This window comes from Molothrus ater, unplaced genomic scaffold, assembly GCF_012460135.2.
Source record: "Molothrus ater isolate BHLD 08-10-18 breed brown headed cowbird unplaced genomic scaffold, BPBGC_Mater_1.1 matUn_MA560, whole genome shotgun sequence".
NCBI lineage: Eukaryota > Metazoa > Chordata > Aves > Passeriformes > Icteridae > Molothrus > Molothrus ater.
Genome location: NW_023416734.1, coordinates 71,116 through 91,347, shown reverse-complemented (window position 1 = coordinate 91,347; position 20,232 = coordinate 71,116). Strand labels below are relative to the sequence as shown.

Below are 20,232 nucleotides of genomic sequence, written 5' to 3'. Positions count from 1 at the left end.
TCCGGTCAATCTCGCTGGTTCCGGTGCCGCTCTGGCCACATCCGGTAAATCTCTGTGGTTCCTGCGCCTCTCTGGCCACTTCCGCTTTATCTCGGTTGTTCCGGCGCCGCTCTGGCCATTTCCGGTTAATCTCGCTGGTTCCGGTGCCGCTCTGGCCACATCCGGTAAATCTCTGTGGTTCCGGCGCCTCTCTGGCCACTTCCGCTTTATCTCGGTGGTTCCGGCGCCGCTCTGGCCGCATCCGCTTGATCTCGGTTGTTCCAGCGCCGCTCTGGCCAGTTCTGCCCCGACTCGGTGGTTACCGAGGCTGCTCTAGCCACGTCCGCACAGTCTCGGTTGTTCCGGCGCCGCTCTGGCCATTTCCGGTAAATCTCAGTGGTTCCGGTGCCGCTCTGGCCATTTCCGGTCAATCTCGGTGGTTCCGGCGCCGCTCTAGCCACTTCCGCTCAATCTCGGTGGTTCCGGTACCGCTCTGGCCACATCCGCTAAATCTCAGTTGTTCCGGCGCCGCTCTAGCCACTTTCGCTCAGTCTCGGTGGTTCCGGCGCCGCTCTGGCCATTTCCGCTCAGTCTCGGTGGTTCCGACGCCGCTCTGGCCATTTCCGGTAAATCGCGGTGGTTCCGGCGTCACTCTGGCCATTTCCGGTAAATCTCGGTTTTTTTCCGGTGCCGCTCTGGCCATTTCCGGTAAATCTCGGTGGTTCCGGCGCCGCTCTGGCCACATCCGGTAAATCTCGGTGGTTCCCGGGCCGCTCTAGCCACTTCCGGTCAAATCTCGGTGGTTCCCGCGCCGCTCTGGCCATTTCCGGTCAATCTCGGTTGTTCCGGCGCCGCTCTGGCCACATCCGGTAAATCTCGGTGGTTCCGGCGCCGCTCTAGCCATTTCCGTCAAATCTCGGTGGTTCCGGCGCCGCTCTAGCCACTTCCGCTAAATCTCGGTAGTTCCGGTGCCGCTCTGGCCATTTCGGGTCAATCTCGGTGGTTCCAGCGCCGCTCTGGCCATATCCGGAAATTCTCCGTGGTTCCGGCGCCGCTCTAGCCACTTCCGCTTGATCTCGGTTGTTCCAGCGCCGCTCTAGACACTTCTGCTCCGACTTGGTGGTTACCGAGGCTGCTCTGGCCACTGCTGCCCCGACTCCGTTTTTCCGGCGCCGCTCTGGCCATTTCCGGTAAATCTCAGTGGTTCCGGTTCCGCTCTGGCCATTTCCGGTCATTCTCGGTTGTCCCGGTGCCGCTCTGGCCATATCCGGTCAATCTCGGTGGTTCCGGCGCCGCTCTAGCCACTTCCGCTCCATCTCGGTGGTTCCGGCGCCGCTCTGGCCATATCCTGTTAATCTCGGTGGTTCCGGCGCCGCTCTAGCCACTTCCGCTCAATCTCCGTGGTTCCGGCGCCGCTCTAGCCATTTCCGCTCAATCTCCGTGGTTCCGGTGCCGCTCTGGACACATCCGGTAAATCTTAGTGGTTCCGCCGCCGCTCTAGCCACTTCCGCTCCGTCTCGTTGGTTTCGGCGCCGCTCTGGCCGTTTTGGTCAATCTCTGTGGTTCCGGTGCCGCTCTGGCCACATCCGGTCAGTCTCTGTGGTTCCTGCGCCGCTCTGGCCATTTCCGCTCAGTCTCGGTGGTTCCGACGCCGCTCTGGCCGTTTGAAGTCATTCTCGGTGGTTCCGGTGCCGCCCTGGCCGTTTCCGGTCAATCTCTGTGGTTCCGGCGCCTCTTTGTCCAATTCCGCTTGATCTCTGTGGTTCCGGCGCCGCTCTGGCCGCCTCCGCTTGATCTCGGTTGTTCCAGCGCCGCTCTGGCCATTTCCGGTTAATCTCGGTGGTTCCGGTGCCGCTCTGGCCATTTCCGGTCAACCTCTGTGGTTCCGGTGCCGCTCTGGCCATATCCGGTCAATCTCGGTGGTTCCGGCGCCGCTCTAGCCACTTCCGGTCAATCTCGGTTGTTCCGGTGCCACTCTGGCCTTATCCGGTCAATCTCGGTGGTTCCGCCGCCGCTCTAGCCATTTCCGCTCAATCTCGGTTATTCAGGTACCGCTCTGGCCATATCCTGTTAATCTCGGTGGTTCCGGCGCCGCTCTGGCCGTATCCGGTCAATCTCGGTTGTTCCGGCGCCGCTCTAGCCACTTCCGGTCAATCTCGGTTGTTCCGGTGCCGCTCTGGCCACATCCGGTCAGTCTCGGTGGTTCCGCCGCCGCTCTAGCCATTTCCGCTCAATCTCGGTTATTCAGGTACCGCTCTGGCCATATCCTGTTAATCTCTGTTGTTGCGGCGCCGCTCTGGCCATATCCGGTCAATCTCTGTGGTTCCGGCGCCGCTCTAGCCACTTCCGGTCAATCTCGGTGGTTTCGGCGCTGCTCTAGCCATTTCCGGTAAATCTCGGTGGTTCCTGCGCCGCTCTGGCCATATCCGGTCAATCTCGGTGGTTCCGCCGCCGCTCTAGCCATTTCCGCTCAATCTCGGTTGTTCATGTACCGCTCTGGCCATATCCAGTCAATCTCGGTGGTTTCGGTCCCGCTCTGGCCATATCCGGTCATACTCGGTGGTTCCGGCCCGCTCTAGCCACATCCGGTCAATCTCGGTGGTTCCTGTGCCCCTCTGGCCATTTCCGGTCAATCTCGGTTGTTCCGGTGCCGCTCTGGCCCGTCCCGCCCGTCTCGGTGGTTTTCCGGGCCGCTCTGGCCCGCCCCGCCTGTCTCGGTGGTGTCCTGGCGGTGATGGCGGCTCTGGCGGCCCTCGGGGCTCCCCCGGTCCCCGAAATCTTCGCCACCATGGAGGAGGGGTCGATCCCCGGCAGGTCCAACCAGGGCGAGGTGAGGGGGTCCCTGGGGGTCCCCCTGGGTGGGCTCTGGGTTGGCTCTGGGGGGGTTCTGGGGGTCCGGATGTGCTCGGGGGGTCCTGGGACATCCCTCCGAATCTTAGGGGGGTCTTGGGGGGCTCTTGGGGGGCTCTTGGGAGCCTCCTCAGGAACTGGGAGGGGTCTGGGGCGGGGGGTCCCGAGGGAAATAATGGGGCAGGGGGAGGCACCAGGGGGGAATTGGGGTGGGTTTTTGGGGTCCCGTGAGGATGGGGGGGTTCTGGTGGGTCCTGGAGGGTCCCAGATGGGTCCTGGGGGCGTCCTGGAGGGTCCTGGGGGCGTCCCATGGGTGGAGCCCATGGGGAACCCGGGGTTCTGTGGGGTGCGTCGGGGTCAAAGTCTCCCCATGGGCCCAAGGTCGTTTGGGGGATGGGGGAGGGCTGGGCTGGGGCTGGGGGTCCCAGAGGGGTCCCTGGGGGATCCTGGGGGTCCCGGGGGTCCCATTGTGTCCCCCCCTGCCCCCCAGGCGTGGCTGGAGTCCCACGGGCGCAGCCTCGGACACTTCGTGAACGGGACTTGGCTGAGACCGGAGGGGAGGGAGAGCCTCGAGTGCCACGAGGCCACCACGGGTACGGGACATACAGGGGACATTGAGGGGACACTGAAGGACAGGGATCACCGAGGGGACACACAGGGGACAGGGACAGGGACAGGGAGATCATCGAGTGCCACAAGGCTACCACAGGTACGGGACACACAGGGGAAACTGAGAGGTCACACAGGGGACAGGGATGGGGACACTGAGGGACAGGGACAGGGAGAGACTTGAGTGCCACGAGGCCACCACGGGTATGGGGGGGGACAGGGACACTGAGGGGACACCGAGGGGACAGGGACAGGGATTGGGGTAAAGTGTCGAGGTCAAAGATTTGGGGTCACTGGTGCAGACCAGGGTCAGGGGTCAGGGACTGGGGCAAGGTCGTGGAGCTGGAGTTGGGGTTTGGGGTTGGGCTTTGGGGTCAGAGCTCAGTGGTCAGTGTCCATCCTCTGTTGTGTCCCCAGGCCGGACGGTGGCCGCGGTGCCGGCCGGGGACAGCTCGGACGTGGCCGTGGCCGTGGCAGCGGCGGCAGCAGCGGCTGAAGCCTGGGCGGGGCTGGGGGGGCCCCGGCGGGGGCAGCACCTGGCCAGGTGAGTGACCTCTGACCCCGGGTCACCCTGGGTGACCCCAGGTGACCCCATTGTCCCCTCTATCTCCCCAGGCTGGCCGCCACACTCGAGGGTGACCCCGGGGTGGCCCTGGGGGCGCTGCTGGCCCTGGGCGGGGGGCGCCCCCTGTGCTGGACCCTCGGGGCTGAGCTGGCGCTGGGGCTGCGGCCACTGCGGGGGCTGGAGCTGCCCGAGGGGGGGTGGCGCCCCCTGGGTGAGTGCCATTGTCCCCAAAAGGTCCCCAAGGTGTCCTCTGACACCCCCTGGGTGAGTGTCATTGTCCCCAAGGGTGTCCCCTGAGTGAGTACCACTGTCACCAAAGGGTCCCCAAGGTATCCCGTGGGTGAGTGTCACTGTCCCCACGGTGTTCCCTGTCCCCTCTGGGTGTCCCCTGACCCCTGTGTGTCCCCAGGGGTGGTGGCCCTGGTTCTGGCCAGTCCCTGCTTCCTGTCCCCATGGTGTCACTGTCCCCTGGGTGTCCCCATGGTGTCCCCATGGTGTCCATGTCTGTCCCCTCAGGGGTGGTGGCCCTGGTCCTGGTGGGTCCCTGCTCGCTGCCTGAGCTGCTCTGGAAACTGGGGCCACTCCTGGCCATGGGTGAGTGCAGGGGGGAACAAATGGGGACAAATGGGGACCCTAGGGACAGCTGTTTTGGAGTGTCCTTGGGGGCGTGTCTCTTTTGGGGTCCCATAGTTTCTGGGGTGTCCCTGCAGTTTTGGGGTGTCCCAATGTCCCTTCTTTTTGGGGCCTCATCCCTTTCAGGGTGCCCCTGGGGGGGCCCCAGTGTCCTTTTTTGGGGTCCCAGCCCCTGTTCGGGTCCCAGCCCTGGGGGGGGGTCCCAGTCCCTGTTGGGGTCCCAGCCCTGGGGGGGCGGTCCCAGCCCCTGTTGGGGTCCCACGGTTCCGGTGCCCCCCCCAGGGAACGCGGCCGTGCTCGTGGCCCCCCCGGCGGCGGTGCTGCCGCTGCTGCTGCTGGCGGAGCTGGGCGGGGAGGGGGCGGCGCTGCCCCCGGGGGTCCTGAACGTCCTGGCGGGACCCCCGGGGCTGCCCCAGGCCCTGCGCGACCACCCCGGGATCCGAGCGGTCACCTGGATCGGGGCGGCGGAGCAGGTACGGGGGACACGCCCAGAGGAGGGGACAACAACAATGGGACAACCCCCCCAATGCGGGGTCCCTGTCTCTGTCCCTGTCCCCAGGAGGATCCGCGGTGCCACCTTTGGGGGTCCCCACGTCCCTGTCCCCACACCCTGTCCCCTCTCCCTGTCCCCACATCCGTGTCCCTGTCCCCAGGACGATCTCCGGTGCCACCTCTGGGGGTCCCCGTGCCCTGTCCCTGTCCCCTGTCCCCTGTCTCCTGTTCCTGTCCCCATGAGCTGTCCCCGTGTCCCTGTGTCCCCCATCCCCAGGACGATCTCCGGTGCCACCTCTGGGGGTCCCCGCTGCGGGGGCCGCGCCTGGGGGGGGGTCCCCGGGGGGGCCGTGTCGTTGTCATCGTCCTGGACTCGGCCGACCTGGACAGCGCTGCCGCCGCTGCGGCCACGGTGGGGCTGGGGGCCTGGGGGCCTCGGGGAGGGGTTTGGGGGGGTTTGGGGTTTTTTTGGGAGGGCTTTTGTGGGGGATTTGGGGGGATTTTTTGGGGGGGAGATTTTAGGGGGTTTTTTGGGGGATTTTGGGGTTCTTCAGGTTTTTTTTGGTTTTTTTTTTTGGAAGGTTTTAGGGGATTTTGGGGGTTTTTTTTGGGATTTGGTGGTTTCTTAGGAATTTTTTTGGCTTTTCTTGGGGGAGGTTTCAGGAGGTTTTTGGATTTTTTGGGAGGGTTTGTGGGGGTTCTGGTGGTTTCTCAGGTTTTTCAGGATTTCTTTTGGGGACGCCTTTTGGGGACGTTTCAGAGGGTTTTTGTGGTTTTTATGTTTTTTTTTTGTTGGGATTTTGTGGGGGTTTGGTGATTTCAGGGGCATTTTCGGGGAGGTTTCAGGGAGCTTTTGAGTTTTTTTTTTTTTTTTTTGACAGGTTTTGGGGTATTTTTCAGGAGGCATTTTGGTTTCTTTTGGGGTTTTTGTGGGGGATTTTTGGGAGGTTTTTGTGCGGGATTTTCAGGAGGTGTTTGGGTTTCTTTTGGGGTTTTTTTGAGGGTTTGGGGGTTTTTCGGGGGGTTTTTGTGGGGGATTTTCGGGAGGCATTTGGTTTTTTTTGGGGTCGGTTTGGCGTTTCCCTGGCCTGTCCCTGATGCTGTCCCCTGCTGTCCCCAGCTGCCCAGGGGGGGCTGCGTGCTCCTGGCCCAGGACTCGGTGGCAGCGCCGCTGGAGCGGCGGCTCCGGGCCCGGCTCGGGCGGCTGCGCCTGGGGGACCCCACGGACCCCAGGACCGAGGTGGGGCCGCTGGCCCCAGAGACCCCCCTGCCCGAGGAGCTGCTGTGGGAGGCGCGGGAGGAGGGGGCGCAGGTGACACAGGGGGACACGGGGGTGGCACTGAGGGGCTGCGAGGTGGGGAGGGGGATGCGGGGTTTGGGGTGTAGGGGGGTTTGGGGGTTCCTGGATATTGGGGTGGGCTGGCGAGGGGAGTTTGGGGTGTTTTGTGGGGAAAATTTGGAGGTTTTGGACACCAGGGTTCCTGTTGGGTGGCAGGGAGTTTGAGGTGTTTTCTGGGAAGAAATTTGGAGGTTCCCGAGGTTTGGGGAGGTCCAGGGATTCCTGGACATTGTGGGTCCCTTCAGGGCTGCCCTGGGTGTCACTCCCAGCGTCCCTCCCTCATTGGGACCCTTTTTTTTTCCCCCAGGTTTTCCAGGTTCCTCTGCCGCCGCTGCCAGGGCGGGGGCAGCGTTTCTACCCCCCCACGCTGATCTCGGGGGTGGCCCCGACCTCGCGGTGCCTGCGGGAGCCGGTGGGTGCCCCTGGGGGGGCCCCTGGGTGCCCCTGGGGGGGTCGCGGGTGCCTTTGGGGACCCTCTGAGCGCCCCCTGCCCCCCCAGGTCCCGGGGCCGGTGCTGGTGCTGCTGCCCGTGCGTGGCCCCTCCGAGGCCGTGGCCGTGGCCTCGGCGCTGCCCCACGGCCGCTGCTGCTGCCCTCTGGGCCCAGGACATCACCGTGGCCTTGGACACGGCAGACAGGTGACCACCGCCACCCCCTGACCCTGAGGGCAGGAGTGACCGCCACCCCATGACCCTGAGGCCAGGCCAGGAGTGACCCCTGGTCACTGAGCGCCGACCCCTCCGCAGGCTGCCCCAGGGGCTGGTGTCCCTCAACTCCCTGGACCTGCTGGACCCCAGCACCGGGGGCACCGACCTGGATGAGGTGGGGGGAACCAAGGGGGGGGCTCTGGGGGGGGTTTGGGAGGGGTCCAGGGGGGTTTGGGGGGTCCTGGAGAAGCCGGAGGGACGTGGAGGTGTCCTGGGGGGACTGGGATGGGTTTTGGGGGTCCCCAGGGTGGGGGAGGGGTCCTGTGCCGTTGCAGATGGGCTCTGCCCCCCCCGCACTCCCTCTAGGCACTGCGAGAATTTGGGTGCCCCCCCTGGGAACAGCCCCCCGAGGTGGAGGAGCCGCTCAGGTACCTCCTGATGGGACAGGGACCCCTCTCCAGGATGGAGACCCCAAACTGGGGGGGTCCCAGGACAAGAACAGCAAGACTGGGACTGGTTTAGCACCCCAGGATCCCCTTCCTCCCCCCCGGGGTGGTCCCAGCCCCATCCTGCCCCCCCAGAGGGTCCCGTGTGCCCCTCAGGACCCCCCCGATTGTTCCTCTCGCGGGGGTCCTGGTGCCCCCGATGCCCCTCCCACGGGCATGCCCTTTGACCCCTGTGTCCTTTGTCCTCTTTGTCCCCTCCCAGCCCCTCGGTGACCCTGGATGACCCCGGTGATCCTGAGCTGGCCCAGGCCGTGGCCGCCGCCCGCGGGGCCGCCCCAGGGTGAGTGCGGGGGTGGGTGGGTGACCCCCCCCTAGGGGTGTCCCCGACCCCCCCAGGGCTGTCCCCGACCCTCCCAGGGGTGTCCCCGACCTCGGGACCCCTCGGGGAGGGGGGCTCGGTCCCCGATGCCCTCCCTTCCCGCAGGTGGGGGCGGCTGCCGGGGGCGTCGCGGGCCCGGGTGCTGCGGGGGGCGGCGGCGGCGCTGCCGGGGGGTCCCGGGACCCCCGAGGACGGCGACCGCAGCGACACCGGCGGGAGCCTGCGGGGGGCGCTGCTGCGCTGGGCGGAGCGAGCGGAGCGCGCGGGCGGGACCGTGCAGGTGGGCGTGGTTAAAGGGGGTGGGGCAGAAAGGAGGCGTGTGTCTGTTCGGTGCGTGGGCGCGGCCTCTGATCGGGCGTGACCAATCCTGCTGCAGGAGATGCCCGGGGGGCGGGCCCTGCTAACAAGGCGGCCGCTGGGAGTGCTGGGCGTGGCCTGGGGCTGGCCACGCTCCTTGGCGCTGGAGCTCCTCCTCCCGGCGCTGGCGCTCGGGAACGCGGTCGTGGTGGTGGCGCCCTCTGGCGGCGCCGGTGCCGCACAGCGACTGCGGAAGGTGCGGAACCGGGACACCCCCGTGCCCCCCCGGGGGACACCTGTGATGCCCCCTGACCCTCGGGTGACCCCCACGTCCCCCCTGCGACCCCCGGGAGCTCCCCTGTGTCCCCCATGCTCCTCTCCTGTGCCCCATCGCGTGCCTCCCCGAACCCCTCCGAGACCCTCTCGTGCTTCCCCGGGGACACCCATGATGCCCCCTGACCCCCGGGTGACCCGCCCATGTCCCTCTCCGGACCTCGCATTTGCCTCCCCAGGACCTCCCCTGTGCCCCCCGCTCCCCATCGCATTCCCCCCCGAACCCTTCCGGGACCCCCCCCCCCCCCGTCCCCTTCCATCACCCGGGACCCCCCCCCGGTGACGCTGCGCCCCCTCCCCTGTGTCCCCAGGCTCTGGTGGCCGCGGGGCTGCCGGCGGGGGCCCTGACGGTGCTGCCCGGGGCTTCCCGGTGCAGCGGATCTCGCCTGGCGCGGCAGCGCCCGGACGGGCTGTGGCTGTGCGGGGGGGACGCGGTGAGTGCGGGGGCGGTGCGGGACATTTTCGGGGGGGGACAATGTGGGGACACGGGGAAGGGAACAGCGGAGGGGACGCGGGGGAAGGGGCGTGGGCACTGGGCTGTGACGTTTGGGGGTTCCGAGTCGTGGGGCGGCTGCTGTGGGGGGGTTTGGGGTGGGGGGGCACAGCCCCCGGCTGTCCCCAGCTGTCATCTCTCATGTCCCCCCCCGCCCAGGACTGCGACTGGGCCTCTGCCGTGAGCGTCCCCTGCGTCTGGGGGGTCCCGGCGGGACTCCTGGGGGCTCCGGGGCAGGATCTCCCCCCCGGCGCCGAGCGGGAGCTGGAGCTGCGCTGCACCCGCCCCCGCTGCCTTTGGCTGCCGGGGGGCGCCCCCTGAGACCCCCCCCAAATCTGCGGGGAATTCGGACCTCGCCCTGTGCCCCCCCAGCCCCGCCCCTCGGGACCCCCGCCCCAATAAAGCGCTCCGAGCCGCAGCCGCTGTCCTGTCCTTGGGGGGGACCGGGGGGTCTCGGGCTGCAGTGCGGGGGGAACATTTTGCGGGGGGACAATTTGGGGGGAACAATTTGGGGGGGACATTTTGGGGGCGCCCCGCCCCTGCACGTGCCCGGACGCCCCGGCCTCCCTCCCTCGCTCGGGGCAGCCGCACCCAAAGCTCTGCTGGGCCGGGCGGGGGTCCCGAGCGCCGGAGCCCCCGCGGGGTTGGGGAGGGGTCCCCGGGGTGAGGAGGGGGCGCTCGGGGCTCCGTGCGCTGGGTGCGAGGGGGCGGCTCGGCGCGTCCCGCTGCCCTCTCGGGTTTCCTGGGCCCCCTCCCGGCCCGCTCCCACTTTCGCTTTCGGCGGCGGCTCCGCCGCGGCCCGAGGGGGTCCCGGGGGGGCTCCGGGAGCGCTCGCGGGTCCCCGTGCGCCGTCTCCAGCTCGGCACCGCCATGGACGTGTCCCCCCCTTGCTCTGCTCTGGTAAGTGGGGAACCCCCGCACCCCCCCTCCCCCCCTCCGAGAGCCCCTCCGGGACCCCCGCGAGAGCCCCCCCGGTGCCCCCCCCCAGGTGCCGCCGCTCCTGCTGCTCCTGGCCCTGCCCGCCCTCGGCAGCTGCTGCTCCTTCGGCTTTAACCCCATCAGCAGCACCTTCAGCGCCCACCTGAACAACCTGGTGAGACCCCCGCCCCCAGAACCGATCCCCCCGGGACCCCCCCAAACTCCCTCATTCCCCAGGGAAGGGTCCCAAAAACCCCCTGACTGCGCCCCTTCACCCCCAAAGGGTCGCTGGGGACCCCCTGAGCGCCCCCCCTCAGCCCTCCGGGCTGCTTTTGGGGACCCCCTGACCCCTCCCACAGATCCCCTGGCTGCTCCTCGACTACCCCGTGGCGATGCCCAGCAACCTGGAGCTGGTGAGCGATACCCCCCCAATCCCACATGTGCCCCCACCCCCAAATCCCTCCCTGTTCCTGCCCCCCGAGACCCCTGACCCCCCAAATCCCGACCTGCCCTGGCCGCCCCAGGACAGCGCCTGCTCTGATCTCTGGGGGCTTCACTTCGGGGCGCTGGCTCTGCAGCGGATGCTGGGGGTGGCTGGCAAGGATTTGGCTCCCCTGCTCAGGACCCTCCTCGCCCAGCTCCACTTCGTCGCCGAGTGTCACATCCAGGTGGGTGGGGGTCCCCGGGGGGGCTCCGGGTGGTCCTGGGGAGGCCAAGGTGAGTCTGGGGGTCTTGGGGGGCTCTGGGGGTCCCCTGAGGTGTCCAGGGTAACTCTGGTGGTCTTGGGGGGCTCTGGGGTCCCCACAGGGGTCTGGGGGTTCACTGAGGTGTCCAGGGTTACTCTGAGGGTCTTGGGGGGTCTGGGGGTTCCCTAAGGTGTCTTGGGGGGGGTGCAGGAGCTCTGGGGCATTTCTGGCATATCCCAGGGTGGTTCAGAAGGGGTCTGGGGTCCCCTGGGGGGGCTCCTGTGCCATCTCCCCAGGACCCCCAGGGCTGTGTCCAGCTGGAGAGGGTGAACGTGTCGCAGCTACTGGAGACCCTGGCGCAGCACCTGGGGGGGCTGCAAGGGAGACCCCTCCACTTCCCTGGCTGTGCCCACTTGCGCTGCCGCCCAGGTACCCCCCGGGACCCCCGGGAGACCCCCGTAACCCCCCCCCGGGCAGCTGCTGACCCCCGTCTCCCCCCAGACCCGGCGCTGAGCAGCCCCGCCGAGCGGCATGAGCGGCACGAGGGGACCCTGGGGGCCAGGCAGGGCCCCCCCAGCCCTGCTGGACACGGGCTGCTGCTGCTGGGGGCACTTGGGGGGGCCCTGGGCCTGGTGGCGGCGGCCTGGGCACTGTGGAGGAAACCCTGTGCCCAGGTGGGGATACTGGGGGGCACTGGAGAGGGTGGCGAGGGTGTGGGGGGCGCTGTGTGTGTTTGGGACATGGGGGATGCTGGCTGTCCTGCTGGGAGCACTGGGGGCTGTCTTGGGGTCACTGGGAGCGCTGGGAGGCACTGGGAGGTCATTCCCCTCAGCACCCCCCAGCCCTCACAGGGACCCCCGAGACTGGAGCAGGACGGGACCTGAGTGGCCGAGCGGTACCTGGGGACAGACACAGGTACTGGGAGGGCTCCTGCATACTGGGATCACTGGGAATGCCCTGAGGACCATCAGGCCCTCACCCTGTGCCACTGGTGAGAGTCGGGGCCCCCCCAGCTCCCTGCTGGAAGCCCCTGGGGGCTACACCGGGATCTCCAGAGCCGTGGAGAGACCCACGGAGGGGGCCCGGCCTGGCCCCGTGCAGCGCTCATAAAGCTGATCCTGACACCCCGGCTCTGATCCTGCTTGAGTGCACTGGGAGGACTGGGACGAGGGTTTGGGGGAACTGGTACAGACTGGGGCGGACACAGCACTGCCCAAACGGCCTTTACTGGGGGTCTCACAGGGGTGGGGGGCTCCGGTGGCGCAGCTGGGGCTGGGGCAGCTGGCGGGGCAAGAGGTACAGCAGGGCCAGCAGGGCCAGCAGCGCCAGAGCCCACGGTGACAGCAGCGGCGTCCACGGTGACAGCGGCGCCTGGGGGGCCACCGCCTTGGCCACCTTCTCGGGGCTGCCCTCCAGGCCTCCTCCTCCTGTCCCTGCGTCCTCCTCCTTGTCCTCCTCCTTGTCCCCCGTGCCCTGGGCAGAGCCTCGGGGTCAGTCAGTGCTGGGGTGGCCCTGCAGGGTCCCCCCTGAGCCCACCCTTACCGGGCTCGCCGTGGCCGTGGCCTGGAGCTCCAGCTGGCCGCGTGGGCACCACGGGCGCCTGTGGGAGGAGGAGGAGGGTGAGGACGCAGAGGTGAAGGCTCCCGAGGACATTCCCCACCCACGTGTCCCCCCCTACATGGCCCAGGCGTCCCGCATCTGGCCCAGCTGCTGCCGCAGCCGCGTCGTCTCCAGGCGCAGTTCCTGCCGGGGAGAAGGGGATGTCACCCTCGGTCCTTGACCCCCACACAGAGAGTGGCCGCCGTGGGGCTCTGCTGTGCCCACCCAGGGGCTCTGTGGCCACTGTCTGGGCCCACACGGAGGGCAGGTGTGCTGTACCTGCACCATCCGCTCGTACTCCTCCAGTGCTGCTGTCAGCTCCTGCGCCCTCTGCCCTGCCTGTGGGACAGGGCCTGGACGTGAGGGGCCGTGGGACAGGGCCGGGGGTGGCCCTGGTGACAGCTGAGGTGGTGGCAGTGTCACTGGGCAGCGCTCACCTGGGCAAGGGCTGCGTCCCGGGCAGAGAGCAGGGCAGTGCCACGGCAGAGCTGGGCCTGGGCAGAGGGACAGGGACAGGGACTCAGCACTGTCACTGTCCAACACAGCCCCCAGCACCATGGCCACCGTGCTCACCTCCAGGCTGGCCACCCGAGCCGCCTGCGCCTGGAGCTGCTCCCGCAGTCCCTCGCCCTCGGCAAGGAGCCGCTGGTTCTGCCAGGGGTGAAACAGGGCTGGGGTTCCCTGTGGCACTGCCCCACTGGGGCAGCCCCCAGCACCAGGCTGACCTCCTCCTGCAGGCCCTCGGCCCGCGAGCACAGGCTGCGCTGCTCCTTCTCCTGGGGAGGGAGGGAGGGCACGGCCATGAGGGGACACCGTGTGACAGCGTGGCACCATGTGGCACCTCAGCTCAGTCTCTCACCGTGTGCCGTGCCTGCCGCCGCAGCTCGGTGTTCTCCTCCTCCAGCCGCTTCACCACGGCCTTCATGTCGTCCAGCTCCTCCACGGCTGCCCTGGCCTGCTCCAGTGCCTGCCGGCTGCTGCCAGGGGCAAATGGCGCTTCAGCCTTGCCAGGATGCAGACCCAGACCCCGCGCCCCTCGGGAGACCCTCGGGAGCACCTTCGCAGCTGCGCCTGGAGCTGTGCAATCTCCTCGGCCAGGCGGGTGTTGAGCTCCTCAGCCAGCTCGGCGTCCCGCTGCAGTTTGGCGTTCTGGGCCGCCAGCTGCCGGGTACGGCTCCGCAGCCCCGCGGCCTCGGCGCTGCTGGGGAGTCCCATAGATCCTGGCGTGCTCCTGGGAGCACGGCCAGGGATGGCAGGGTGTCCCCACAGCGGGCACTTACGGGCTGGTGGCATCCGTGTTGTCACCCTGGAGCTGGGCAGCTGCTGGGGATGCGTGTCCTTCGTCCTCTGCGGGATGGGGCACAGTGGGCTGTATTTGTGACCCCATTGGGCTGTGTTTGTGTCCCCATCGGGCTGGGTTTGTGTCCCCATCGGAGCTGTGTTTGTGTCCTCATTAGGGCCACCCCGACTCCCTTTTCCTGTGCCAACGCCCACCTGCTGGCACTGCTCCAGTGTCACCAGTGGCCATGTCCTGCTCCTCGGCCCTGCAGGGACGGAGCCGCGGGTCAGCACCACTGACCGGTGTGGCTGGCACCAGGCACCGTGCCCATCTATTTCTGGGCACTGACCCATCCTGCCGGCACGCTGCGATCCAGGCGCCCATGGCGCTGCGGAACCGGCTCCAGTCCAGCGCCGTGCCCGCGGCTGCGGGGTCCAGTGCCCTCTGCAGCGCCCGCAGCCGCCCGTCGTGCCCACTGTGCCCGGTCATGGCCGCCACGTACTCCACCACGCGCTGCGGCTGCACCAGCCCTGTGCGGATGGACCGAGGGCTCAGGGACCACCACCTCAGTTTGGTTGCAGCCACCGAGGCCCCAGCGGCTTCGGCTACCTGTACGCTCGGGGTCGCAGGCAGAGAAGGTGCAGTCCAGGGCGAACTCGTCCGAGCAGCCGCTCTCGGCAGGGGCTGAGGGGGGGACACGCGTTATGGAGGGGTCGGCGCCTCGCCCCCCACCCCTCTCCCTCATGGTGCCCGCACCTGGCAGGGGGATGGCGGCGCCCGGGGCGCAGGGAAGCTCTGCAGCCATGGTGTTCAGGGGTGCTCCGGGGCGGTGTCGAGGGTCTCGGGGGGTCCCGGGAGCGCCGTTGAGGGGTTGAGGGGGAGCCGGTGAGGGGGGCGGGAATCGCCTCACGGCGAGGAGAGGGGCGGGGCTTGGCGCGAGCCCTTCCCGCTCAGAGAGAAAGGGGCGTGGTCAGAGGGAAGGGGCGTGGCCCTGCTGCTCCGCGCGCTCCCGGTCCCGTCCCGGTTCCGCTGCTTCCCAACGGCTTTTATTGAAGCACAAAACCCTCCGCGCTTCCCCCCGACACCACCCCGGCCCCCTCAGAGCCCTCGCAGCAGCTTCTCGTTGCGGGAGTCCAAGTTCCGGAGCAGGAACATCGACAGCATCAGCAGGGAGAGCTGGCAGCAGAGAGCAGGATCAGCTCCTCCCAATCCCTCGGACCCCTTACTCCCCTCCCGGCCACCCTGAGCCCCCTCCGACCCTTCTAGACACCCTGAATCCCCTAGGACCCTCCCCTGAACCCTCCCTGGCCCCCCCAGCCCACCCCACCTGTGGTCCCACAGCCTTCCAGCCACCCCCAGGCCCCCTGAGCTCAGCCCCCCGCCCCAGGGCATCCCCCCACAGCCTTCCGAGCACCCCCAGCTCAGCCCCCCCCCACCAGGGCATCCCCCCACAGCCCTCCGAGCACCCCCCGCCCCAGGGCATCCCCCTACCTCCCCCAGGCCAATGCCGACGCAAGCCCCCACGATGGTGACCAGGTTTCCGGCCAGCCAGCTCTGGACTCTCTCCTTGCAGCCCTGGGGTGACAGCTGGGGGGTCACTTGGAGCCCCCCCCGGAGCTCCGGGACCCCCCGATTGCCCCGTGCCTCACCGTGGGGAAGGTGTCCTGGGGGGCGGCCGTGGGGCAGCGGCCGTGGGGGAGCACCCACGGGCTCCCGTGGGTGCCGTTGGGTGCCCTGAGGCAGGAGCAGGCGATGGCTCTGTCCCTGTCCCCATCCCTGGTGGCCTCATCGTACTGCTCCCAGTCCTGAGGTCCCTTCCACCCACAGCAGCCAAGCTGGGGAGGGGGCAGAGGGTCAGTGTGGTGGCCGAGGGGTGGTCCTGGGCTCCTTTTGGGGGGAGGGCATCTCACCTGCTGCTGGACAGCGTCCCAGCTCTCATGAGGGTCCCCAGGTGGTCCCTGGGCTGGGTACCCCCGGATCAGCTCCTCGGCGTAGGTGGCCACCTTGGCAGCCAGCTGGGGACAGGGGTCAGCACAGCCTCGCCCCCCGACCCCCAGCGTCCCACCCTGATGCCAGGGTCCCCCCCAGCTGGGACGGGGCCCCCGCACTCACAGTGGCGCGCTGCGTGTAGACGATGATGGCCATGGTGATCTGGGCAGCGAGGAGCAGCAGCAGCAGCCCGAAATACTTTGGGGACAAACGGGGGGGATGGGGGTCAGCCGGACCTGCCCCCCAGCCCCTCCGGGGTCAGCCGGACCTGCCCCCCAGCCCCTCCCCAGCCCACAGGGTCGCCCCCTCCCCGCTGCTGTCCCCCCCGGTGCAGGATGTGGTGGCACCACGTGTCCCTGCGGTCACCCCAGGAAGTTGCAGCACAGCCACCCCGCACCCTCCCGGTTCCCCGAATCCCCCCGGACCCCCCCGAGCCCCCCGACTCACCATCCCCAGCATGGCCTTGACCTCCTTGAGGGCCCCCAGGCAGCCCAGGAAGCCCAGGAGCATGGTGGCCATGCCGACCCCCGAGAAGCCATAGGAGCAGTGCCTCAGGCTGAGCAGCGGCGACCCTGGGGACACCGAGGGGGGGTCAGGCACCCTCTGGGGGTGCCGCAGCTCTCGGGGTGCCCCCCGATTTGGGGGTGCCTTACCCAGCACGGCGGCGAAGCTCTGCCGGTCGAACAGGACCCAGAAGCTGAAGGCGAGGAGGAGGACGCCCAGGAACTGGGGGGGAGCCCAGGTCAGGACATGGGGGACCCCCAGTGCCCCCCAGCACCGGGAGGCCCCCCCGGGTCCCCTCAGGTCCCCCCATATCCCCCCTGCCCCCCCTCCCCCAAGCCCCACTCACGAAGAAGAAGAGGTTGAGGAGGAAGAGGAAGCACTTGGTGCAGCCCAGGCAGCTTTTGGGGCTCATGGCCGCACTTCGGGGGTCGCACCCGCACGGACCCCGAGCCCACGCCGAGCCCGAACCGTCCCCGGGCCCCGGTTCCCCTCCCGCCCCGCCCGGTGCCGCCACCTCGGGAACGGCGGGAAGCGCCGGGGACGGCGGAAGCGCCGCGGGGGCGTCGCCCCGGGACCCCCACGGACGGCGGGGGCCGTGACCCCGGTGTGACCCCCGGTGTGACCCCCGGTGTGACTCCCGGGAGCGGGGTCGTGACCCCCGGTGTGACCCCTGGGACCGGGCGGTGACCCCGGGGGTCCCGGGGGGCTGCGGGGGCGGGGCCGAATCCGGTAGGGGGCGGGGCCGGACAATGAGTGACGGGCAAAAGGGAGGGGCCTGCACAAGGGGCGTGACCGAGCAATGAGTGACGGGTCAGGGGGCGGAGCCTCCCCGGGGGGGCATGGCCTCACATCAGCCCCGCTCCCGATCCGCTCACGTGAGGCAGCGTCCCGGCCCCGCCGGTGTCACGTGACGGCGGCGGGGCCCACGTGTTCCGGGCGCGATGGCGGCGGCGGCGGCTTCGGCCCAGCGGGGCGGCGGCGGAGGCGGAGGAGGCGGCAGCGATCCCGGAGCCGATCCCGGAGCCGGGGCCGGCGGCGGCGAGCCCGCCCCGCCACCAGGGGGCGGCGGTGAGTGGGGGGAGCGGCAGGACCGGCGGCGGGGCGCGGCCTGCGCGGCCCGGGGAGGCGGCGGCGGCAGCCGGCGTCGGTGGGCGGCCCGGTGAGCACCCCGCTGTCCGCAGGGGCCTCCTCGGACCAGATCATGCAGACTGGGGCGATCCTGCTGCGGGCGTGAGTAGGGGAGCGGCGGGAGAACGGGCGGGGCCGGGGGGGACAAGGGGCGGCTTGGGGACACCGCGGGGGGACTTGGGACCGGGAGGGGACTGGGGGGGACACGGGGGCGGACTTGGGGACTTGGGACAGGGAGGGGACTGGAGAGGACACGGGGGCGGACTTGGGGACTTGGGACAGGGAGGGGACTCGGGGGGACACCGGGGGAAGTTGGGGGACACAGGAAGGACATGGGACTGGGAAGGGACTTGGGGGGGACACGGGAAGCGGGGAGGACTTGGGACCCGGAGGGGACTGGGGGGACAAGGGGGGGGACTTGGGGCAACAGGAAGGACTTGGGACTGGGAAGGGACTTGGGGGGGACAGGGTGTGGGGGGACTTGGGACTGGGAGGGGACTGGGGGGGACATGGGGGGAGCTTTGGGGACACGGGGTGCGGGGGGACTTGGGGGACACAGGGGGGACTTGGGGGACACAGGGTGTGGGCGGGACTTGGGACTGGGAGGGGACTTGGGGAGAACTTGGGACTGGGAAGGGACTGGGGGATAAGGGGGGGACTTAGGATTGGGAGGGGACTGGGGGGGACACAGGGTGAGGGGGGACACGATGGGACTTGGGGAGTAGTGGGGACTTGGGACTGGGAAGGGACTGGGGGGACATGATGGGAGCTTGGGACTGGGAGGGGACTGGGGAGGTCACAGGGTGAGGGGGGATTTTGGGGACATAGGGAGGGAGGGAGGGAGGGGCACTTGGGACTGGGAGGGAACCTTGGGGGTCTTGTGGGGATTCTGGGGGGACACAGAGTGTGGGGGGGAACTCAAAGCTTGGGGCGGGGCTTGAGAGGATGCAGAGCTGTGGGGACACAGGGAGTGAGGGGGGAGTTAGGGGGACACGAGAGGATCCCAGGGGCCTTGAGAAGGCCCTGGACACGGGGGTGAGCTGTGACCCTGGGGGGAAGGTGGGACCGAGGGACGGAGGGCCGGGGTCCCCTGGAGCCGGGGGGTCACCCAGAGCACCGGGGGGTCCCAGGTTCGTGCGGGACCGCGTGCAGCGCTGCGGGGACCCCCAGGCCGTGGCGCTGAGCGAGGCCGAGCTGGGCCAGCCCCAGCCCAGCAGCCCCGACACCAAACGCCTCAGCGAGTGCCTGCGCCGCATCGGCGACGAGCTGGACAGCAACATGGAGCTACAGAGGTGGGCAGCTCGGCTGCTCCCCGGGGGCAAAGCTGGGATTTGGCGGGGGGGGGGGGGGGGGGGGGATTTGGCGGGGGGGGGGGGGGGGGGGGATCCTGCGGTTCCACCCCCGATGTGGGGGTGGCTGGGGGGGGTGGGGTGTCTCGGTGACCCCCCCAGAATGAGCTGACCAGAATTTACTCCCGGCCCTTGTTGTCCCCCCTGCCCACCGTGCCCTGCCCCAGGATGATCGAGCAGGTGGGCTGTGACGCCCCCAAGAAGCTTTTCTTCCGCGTGGCCAGGGAGATGTTTGCCGATGGCACCTTCAACTGGGGCCGCGTGGTCGCCCTCTTCTACTTTGCCTGCAAGCTGGTGCTCAAGGTGGGTGTGGAGCCCCCCCAAAGGCCTCCCCGGGGCCCTCTGAGCCCCCCGAAGGGCCTTCCCGGCCCCTCTGAGCCCCCTGCTCTGCCCCGGCAGGCTCTGTGCACCAAGGTCCCGGAGCTGGTCCAGACCATCCTGCGCTGGACCATGGAGTATCTGCAGGAGCACGTGCTGGCCTGGATCCAGGCCCAGGGTGGATGGGTGAGACCCCAAAGCCCCCCATTCCTTGGGGGTCTGTGCCCCTGACCCCTCCCTTGTACCCCAACCCCCCCATTCCTCGGGGGGCCGTGCCCCTGTTTGGCAATCTCCCTTCCCCAATGTTCCCTTTTACCCCAAATTTGCCCCAAATTTACCCCCAAATTACCCCAAATCCTCCATCCCCCCTTTCCCAGCTGCCCTGGGCTGGTTGTTCTAGGGGGGTGGGGGGAGGTTTGGGACCCCCCAGCACAGGGTGCTGACCTCGTCCCCCCCGTGCCCCCCCAGGAAGGGCTCCTGTCCCACTTCGGGACCCCCACCTGGCAGACCATCACCATCTTCGCCGCCGGTGTGCTCACGGCCTCGCTGACCATCTGGAAGATGTCCTAGACTCTCGGGGGGGGCCAATTTCTGTCCCCCCCCCTCCTGGGACCCCCCCCCGGACTGGCCCTGCCGGCAGGGATGGTGCTGACCCCGGGCCCGGGGGGTTTTTAACCAACACCGCTTGCTCACCTGGATTTTGGGGCGGTGGTCGAGCTGGGGGGGACCCTCCCCTCCATCCCCCAGACCCCCCCAGAGGCCACAGCTGGGATTTGGGGGGGTTTTGGGGGGTCGGGGACCCCCCCAGCCCTGCCCTGCCCTTGGTTTGTGGTGCTTCGAGTGGGGGGGGGGAAGGGGGGGGAATCCTGCGGTTCCACCCCCGATGTGGGGGTGGCTGGGGGGGGTGGGGTGTCTCTGTGACCCCCCCAGGATGACCTGGGGGGTGGGGGGGGGGGGGTTGGGTTACAGCCATGGCTGTAGGGTGAGTATTTATTGGGGGTCCCCGCCCCCCAAAAAGGGCCCCCCCAGGTGCAATACCCCCCTCCCGGGGCGGGGGCTCTCAGGGTGGGGGGGGGCCACACCCCCTGTTTACACCCCCTCCCCCCCTCCCGGTTTTTGGAGGTCCCCCCGTGTCCCCCACCCCCTCCCACGGTGCTCTCGGCGGTGACGTCACAGGGAACCGCCCCTCCCCAAAATAGGGGGGCCCCCCCTCTCTGCCCCCCCCGCCCCCAAAATCGCTTTTCTCCGTCGTGGATTTTTCTTCTCTTTTTTTGTACCTTGGTTTTTGTATCTCGGGAATTTCCATGGAAATTAAAAAAAAAAAAGGGGAACGCGGAGCTTCCTGGGCGTGCCCCCCCCCCCCCCCGCAAACAAAACCTCGGGGGTCTCGGGGTGCGGTAG

At 68.8% G+C, this 20,232-nt stretch overlaps 5 protein-coding genes across 9 annotated transcripts; 3 read left to right on the top strand and 2 right to left on the bottom strand.

The window, feature by feature from the left end:
• The first annotated feature begins 2,346 nt into the window (after nt 1-2,346).
• On the top strand, nt 2,347-9,479 carry ALDH16A1 (aldehyde dehydrogenase 16 family member A1). The gene is given in 18 exon segments (XM_036405912.2): nt 2,347-2,809; nt 3,320-3,422; nt 3,856-3,982; nt 4,054-4,214; nt 4,520-4,597; nt 4,919-5,109; nt 5,406-5,540; nt 6,249-6,440; nt 6,775-6,879; nt 6,967-7,044; nt 7,046-7,104; nt 7,213-7,288; nt 7,480-7,541; nt 7,822-7,899; nt 8,044-8,218; nt 8,315-8,491; nt 8,880-9,002; nt 9,221-9,479. Coding segments are annotated over 18 exon segments (2,178 nt in total). The 5' UTR covers nt 2,347-2,713; the 3' UTR covers nt 9,383-9,479.
• An 88-nt stretch (nt 9,480-9,567) lies between these two features.
• FLT3LG (fms related receptor tyrosine kinase 3 ligand) lies at nt 9,568-11,794 on the top strand. 5 transcript variants are annotated; one of them, XM_036405917.1, is made up of 6 exons: nt 9,568-9,961; nt 10,050-10,154; nt 10,339-10,392; nt 10,504-10,647; nt 10,962-11,094; nt 11,167-11,794. In XM_036405917.1, the coding sequence occupies exons 1-6, from the start codon at nt 9,932-9,934 to the stop codon at nt 11,547-11,549; spliced, it is 849 nt and encodes a 282-aa protein (XP_036261810.1). In that variant the 5' UTR covers nt 9,568-9,931; the 3' UTR covers nt 11,550-11,794. The 5 variants fall into 5 exon arrangements, with proteins under 5 accessions (XP_036261810.1, XP_036261809.1, XP_036261808.1 ...); XM_036405916.1 differs by having other exon boundaries at nt 10,558-10,647; nt 10,962-11,794; XM_036405915.1 differs by having other exon boundaries at nt 10,962-11,794.
• A 106-nt stretch (nt 11,795-11,900) lies between these two features.
• Nucleotides 11,901-14,353, bottom strand: KASH5 (KASH domain containing 5). The gene is made up of 13 exons (XM_036405921.2): nt 14,153-14,353; nt 13,893-14,073; nt 13,759-13,808; nt 13,545-13,611; nt 13,322-13,462; nt 13,124-13,241; nt 12,990-13,040; nt 12,838-12,915; nt 12,702-12,758; nt 12,544-12,603; nt 12,344-12,408; nt 12,208-12,265; nt 11,901-12,138 (listed from the first exon to the last, which is right to left on the bottom strand). Exons 1-13 carry the CDS (start codon nt 14,346-14,348, stop codon nt 11,902-11,904), a joined length of 1,359 nt encoding a protein of 452 aa, XP_036261814.1. The 5' UTR covers nt 14,349-14,353; the 3' UTR covers nt 11,901.
• A 230-nt stretch (nt 14,354-14,583) lies between these two features.
• On the bottom strand, nt 14,584-16,728 carry CD37 (CD37 molecule). The gene is made up of 8 exons (XM_036405925.2): nt 16,383-16,728; nt 16,186-16,258; nt 15,980-16,104; nt 15,656-15,730; nt 15,454-15,558; nt 15,193-15,378; nt 15,035-15,118; nt 14,584-14,719 (listed from the first exon to the last, which is right to left on the bottom strand). Exons 1-8 carry the CDS (start codon nt 16,446-16,448, stop codon nt 14,642-14,644), a joined length of 792 nt encoding a protein of 263 aa, XP_036261818.1. The 5' UTR covers nt 16,449-16,728; the 3' UTR covers nt 14,584-14,641.
• A 209-nt stretch (nt 16,729-16,937) lies between these two features.
• Nucleotides 16,938-20,162, top strand: BAX (BCL2 associated X, apoptosis regulator). Its single transcript, XM_036405924.2, has 6 exons — nt 16,938-17,104; nt 17,218-17,266; nt 18,295-18,456; nt 18,681-18,816; nt 18,913-19,017; nt 19,300-20,162. The coding sequence occupies exons 1-6, from the start codon at nt 16,978-16,980 to the stop codon at nt 19,399-19,401; spliced, it is 681 nt and encodes a 226-aa protein (XP_036261817.1). The 5' UTR covers nt 16,938-16,977; the 3' UTR covers nt 19,402-20,162.
• Nucleotides 20,163-20,232: the final 70 nt, after the last annotated feature.

Coding starts and splice junctions, on each gene's coding strand:
- CD37 (XM_036405925.2), bottom strand. CDS start 16,448: ATGAGCCCCAAAAGCTGCCTGGGCTGCACCAAGTGCTTCCTCTTCCTC. Junction 16,259..16,382: donor TCCTCAACCTCTTCTTCTTC/GTGAGTGGGGCT, acceptor GCTCCCCCCCAG/TTCCTGGGCGTCCTCCTCCT. Junction 15,731..15,979: donor TCAAGGCCATGCTGGGGATG/GTGAGTCGGGGG, acceptor TTGTCCCCAAAG/TATTTCGGGCTGCTGCTGCT.
- FLT3LG (XM_036405915.1), top strand. CDS start 9,932: ATGGACGTGTCCCCCCCTTGCTCTGCTCTG. Junction 9,962..10,049: donor CCCCCCCTTGCTCTGCTCTG/GTAAGTGGGGAA, acceptor GCCCCCCCCCAG/GTGCCGCCGCTCCTGCTGCT. Junction 10,648..10,961: donor TCGCCGAGTGTCACATCCAG/GTGGGTGGGGGT, acceptor CCATCTCCCCAG/GACCCCCAGGGCTGTGTCCA.
- BAX (XM_036405924.2), top strand. CDS start 16,978: ATGGCGGCGGCGGCGGCTTCGGCCCAGCGGGGCGGCGGCGGAGGCGGA. Junction 17,105..17,217: donor CCCGCCACCAGGGGGCGGCG/GTGAGTGGGGGG, acceptor CGCTGTCCGCAG/GGGCCTCCTCGGACCAGATC. Junction 19,018..19,299: donor TCCAGGCCCAGGGTGGATGG/GTGAGACCCCAA, acceptor GTGCCCCCCCAG/GAAGGGCTCCTGTCCCACTT.
- KASH5 (XM_036405921.2), bottom strand. CDS start 14,348: ATGGCTGCAGAGCTTCCCTGCGCCCCGGGCGCCGCCATCCCCCTGCCA. Junction 12,266..12,343: donor ATGCGGGACGCCTGGGCCAT/GTAGGGGGGGAC, acceptor CTCCTCCCACAG/GCGCCCGTGGTGCCCACGCG. Junction 12,139..12,207: donor CCACGGCCACGGCGAGCCCG/GTAAGGGTGGGC, acceptor GGCTCTGCCCAG/GGCACGGGGGACAAGGAGGA.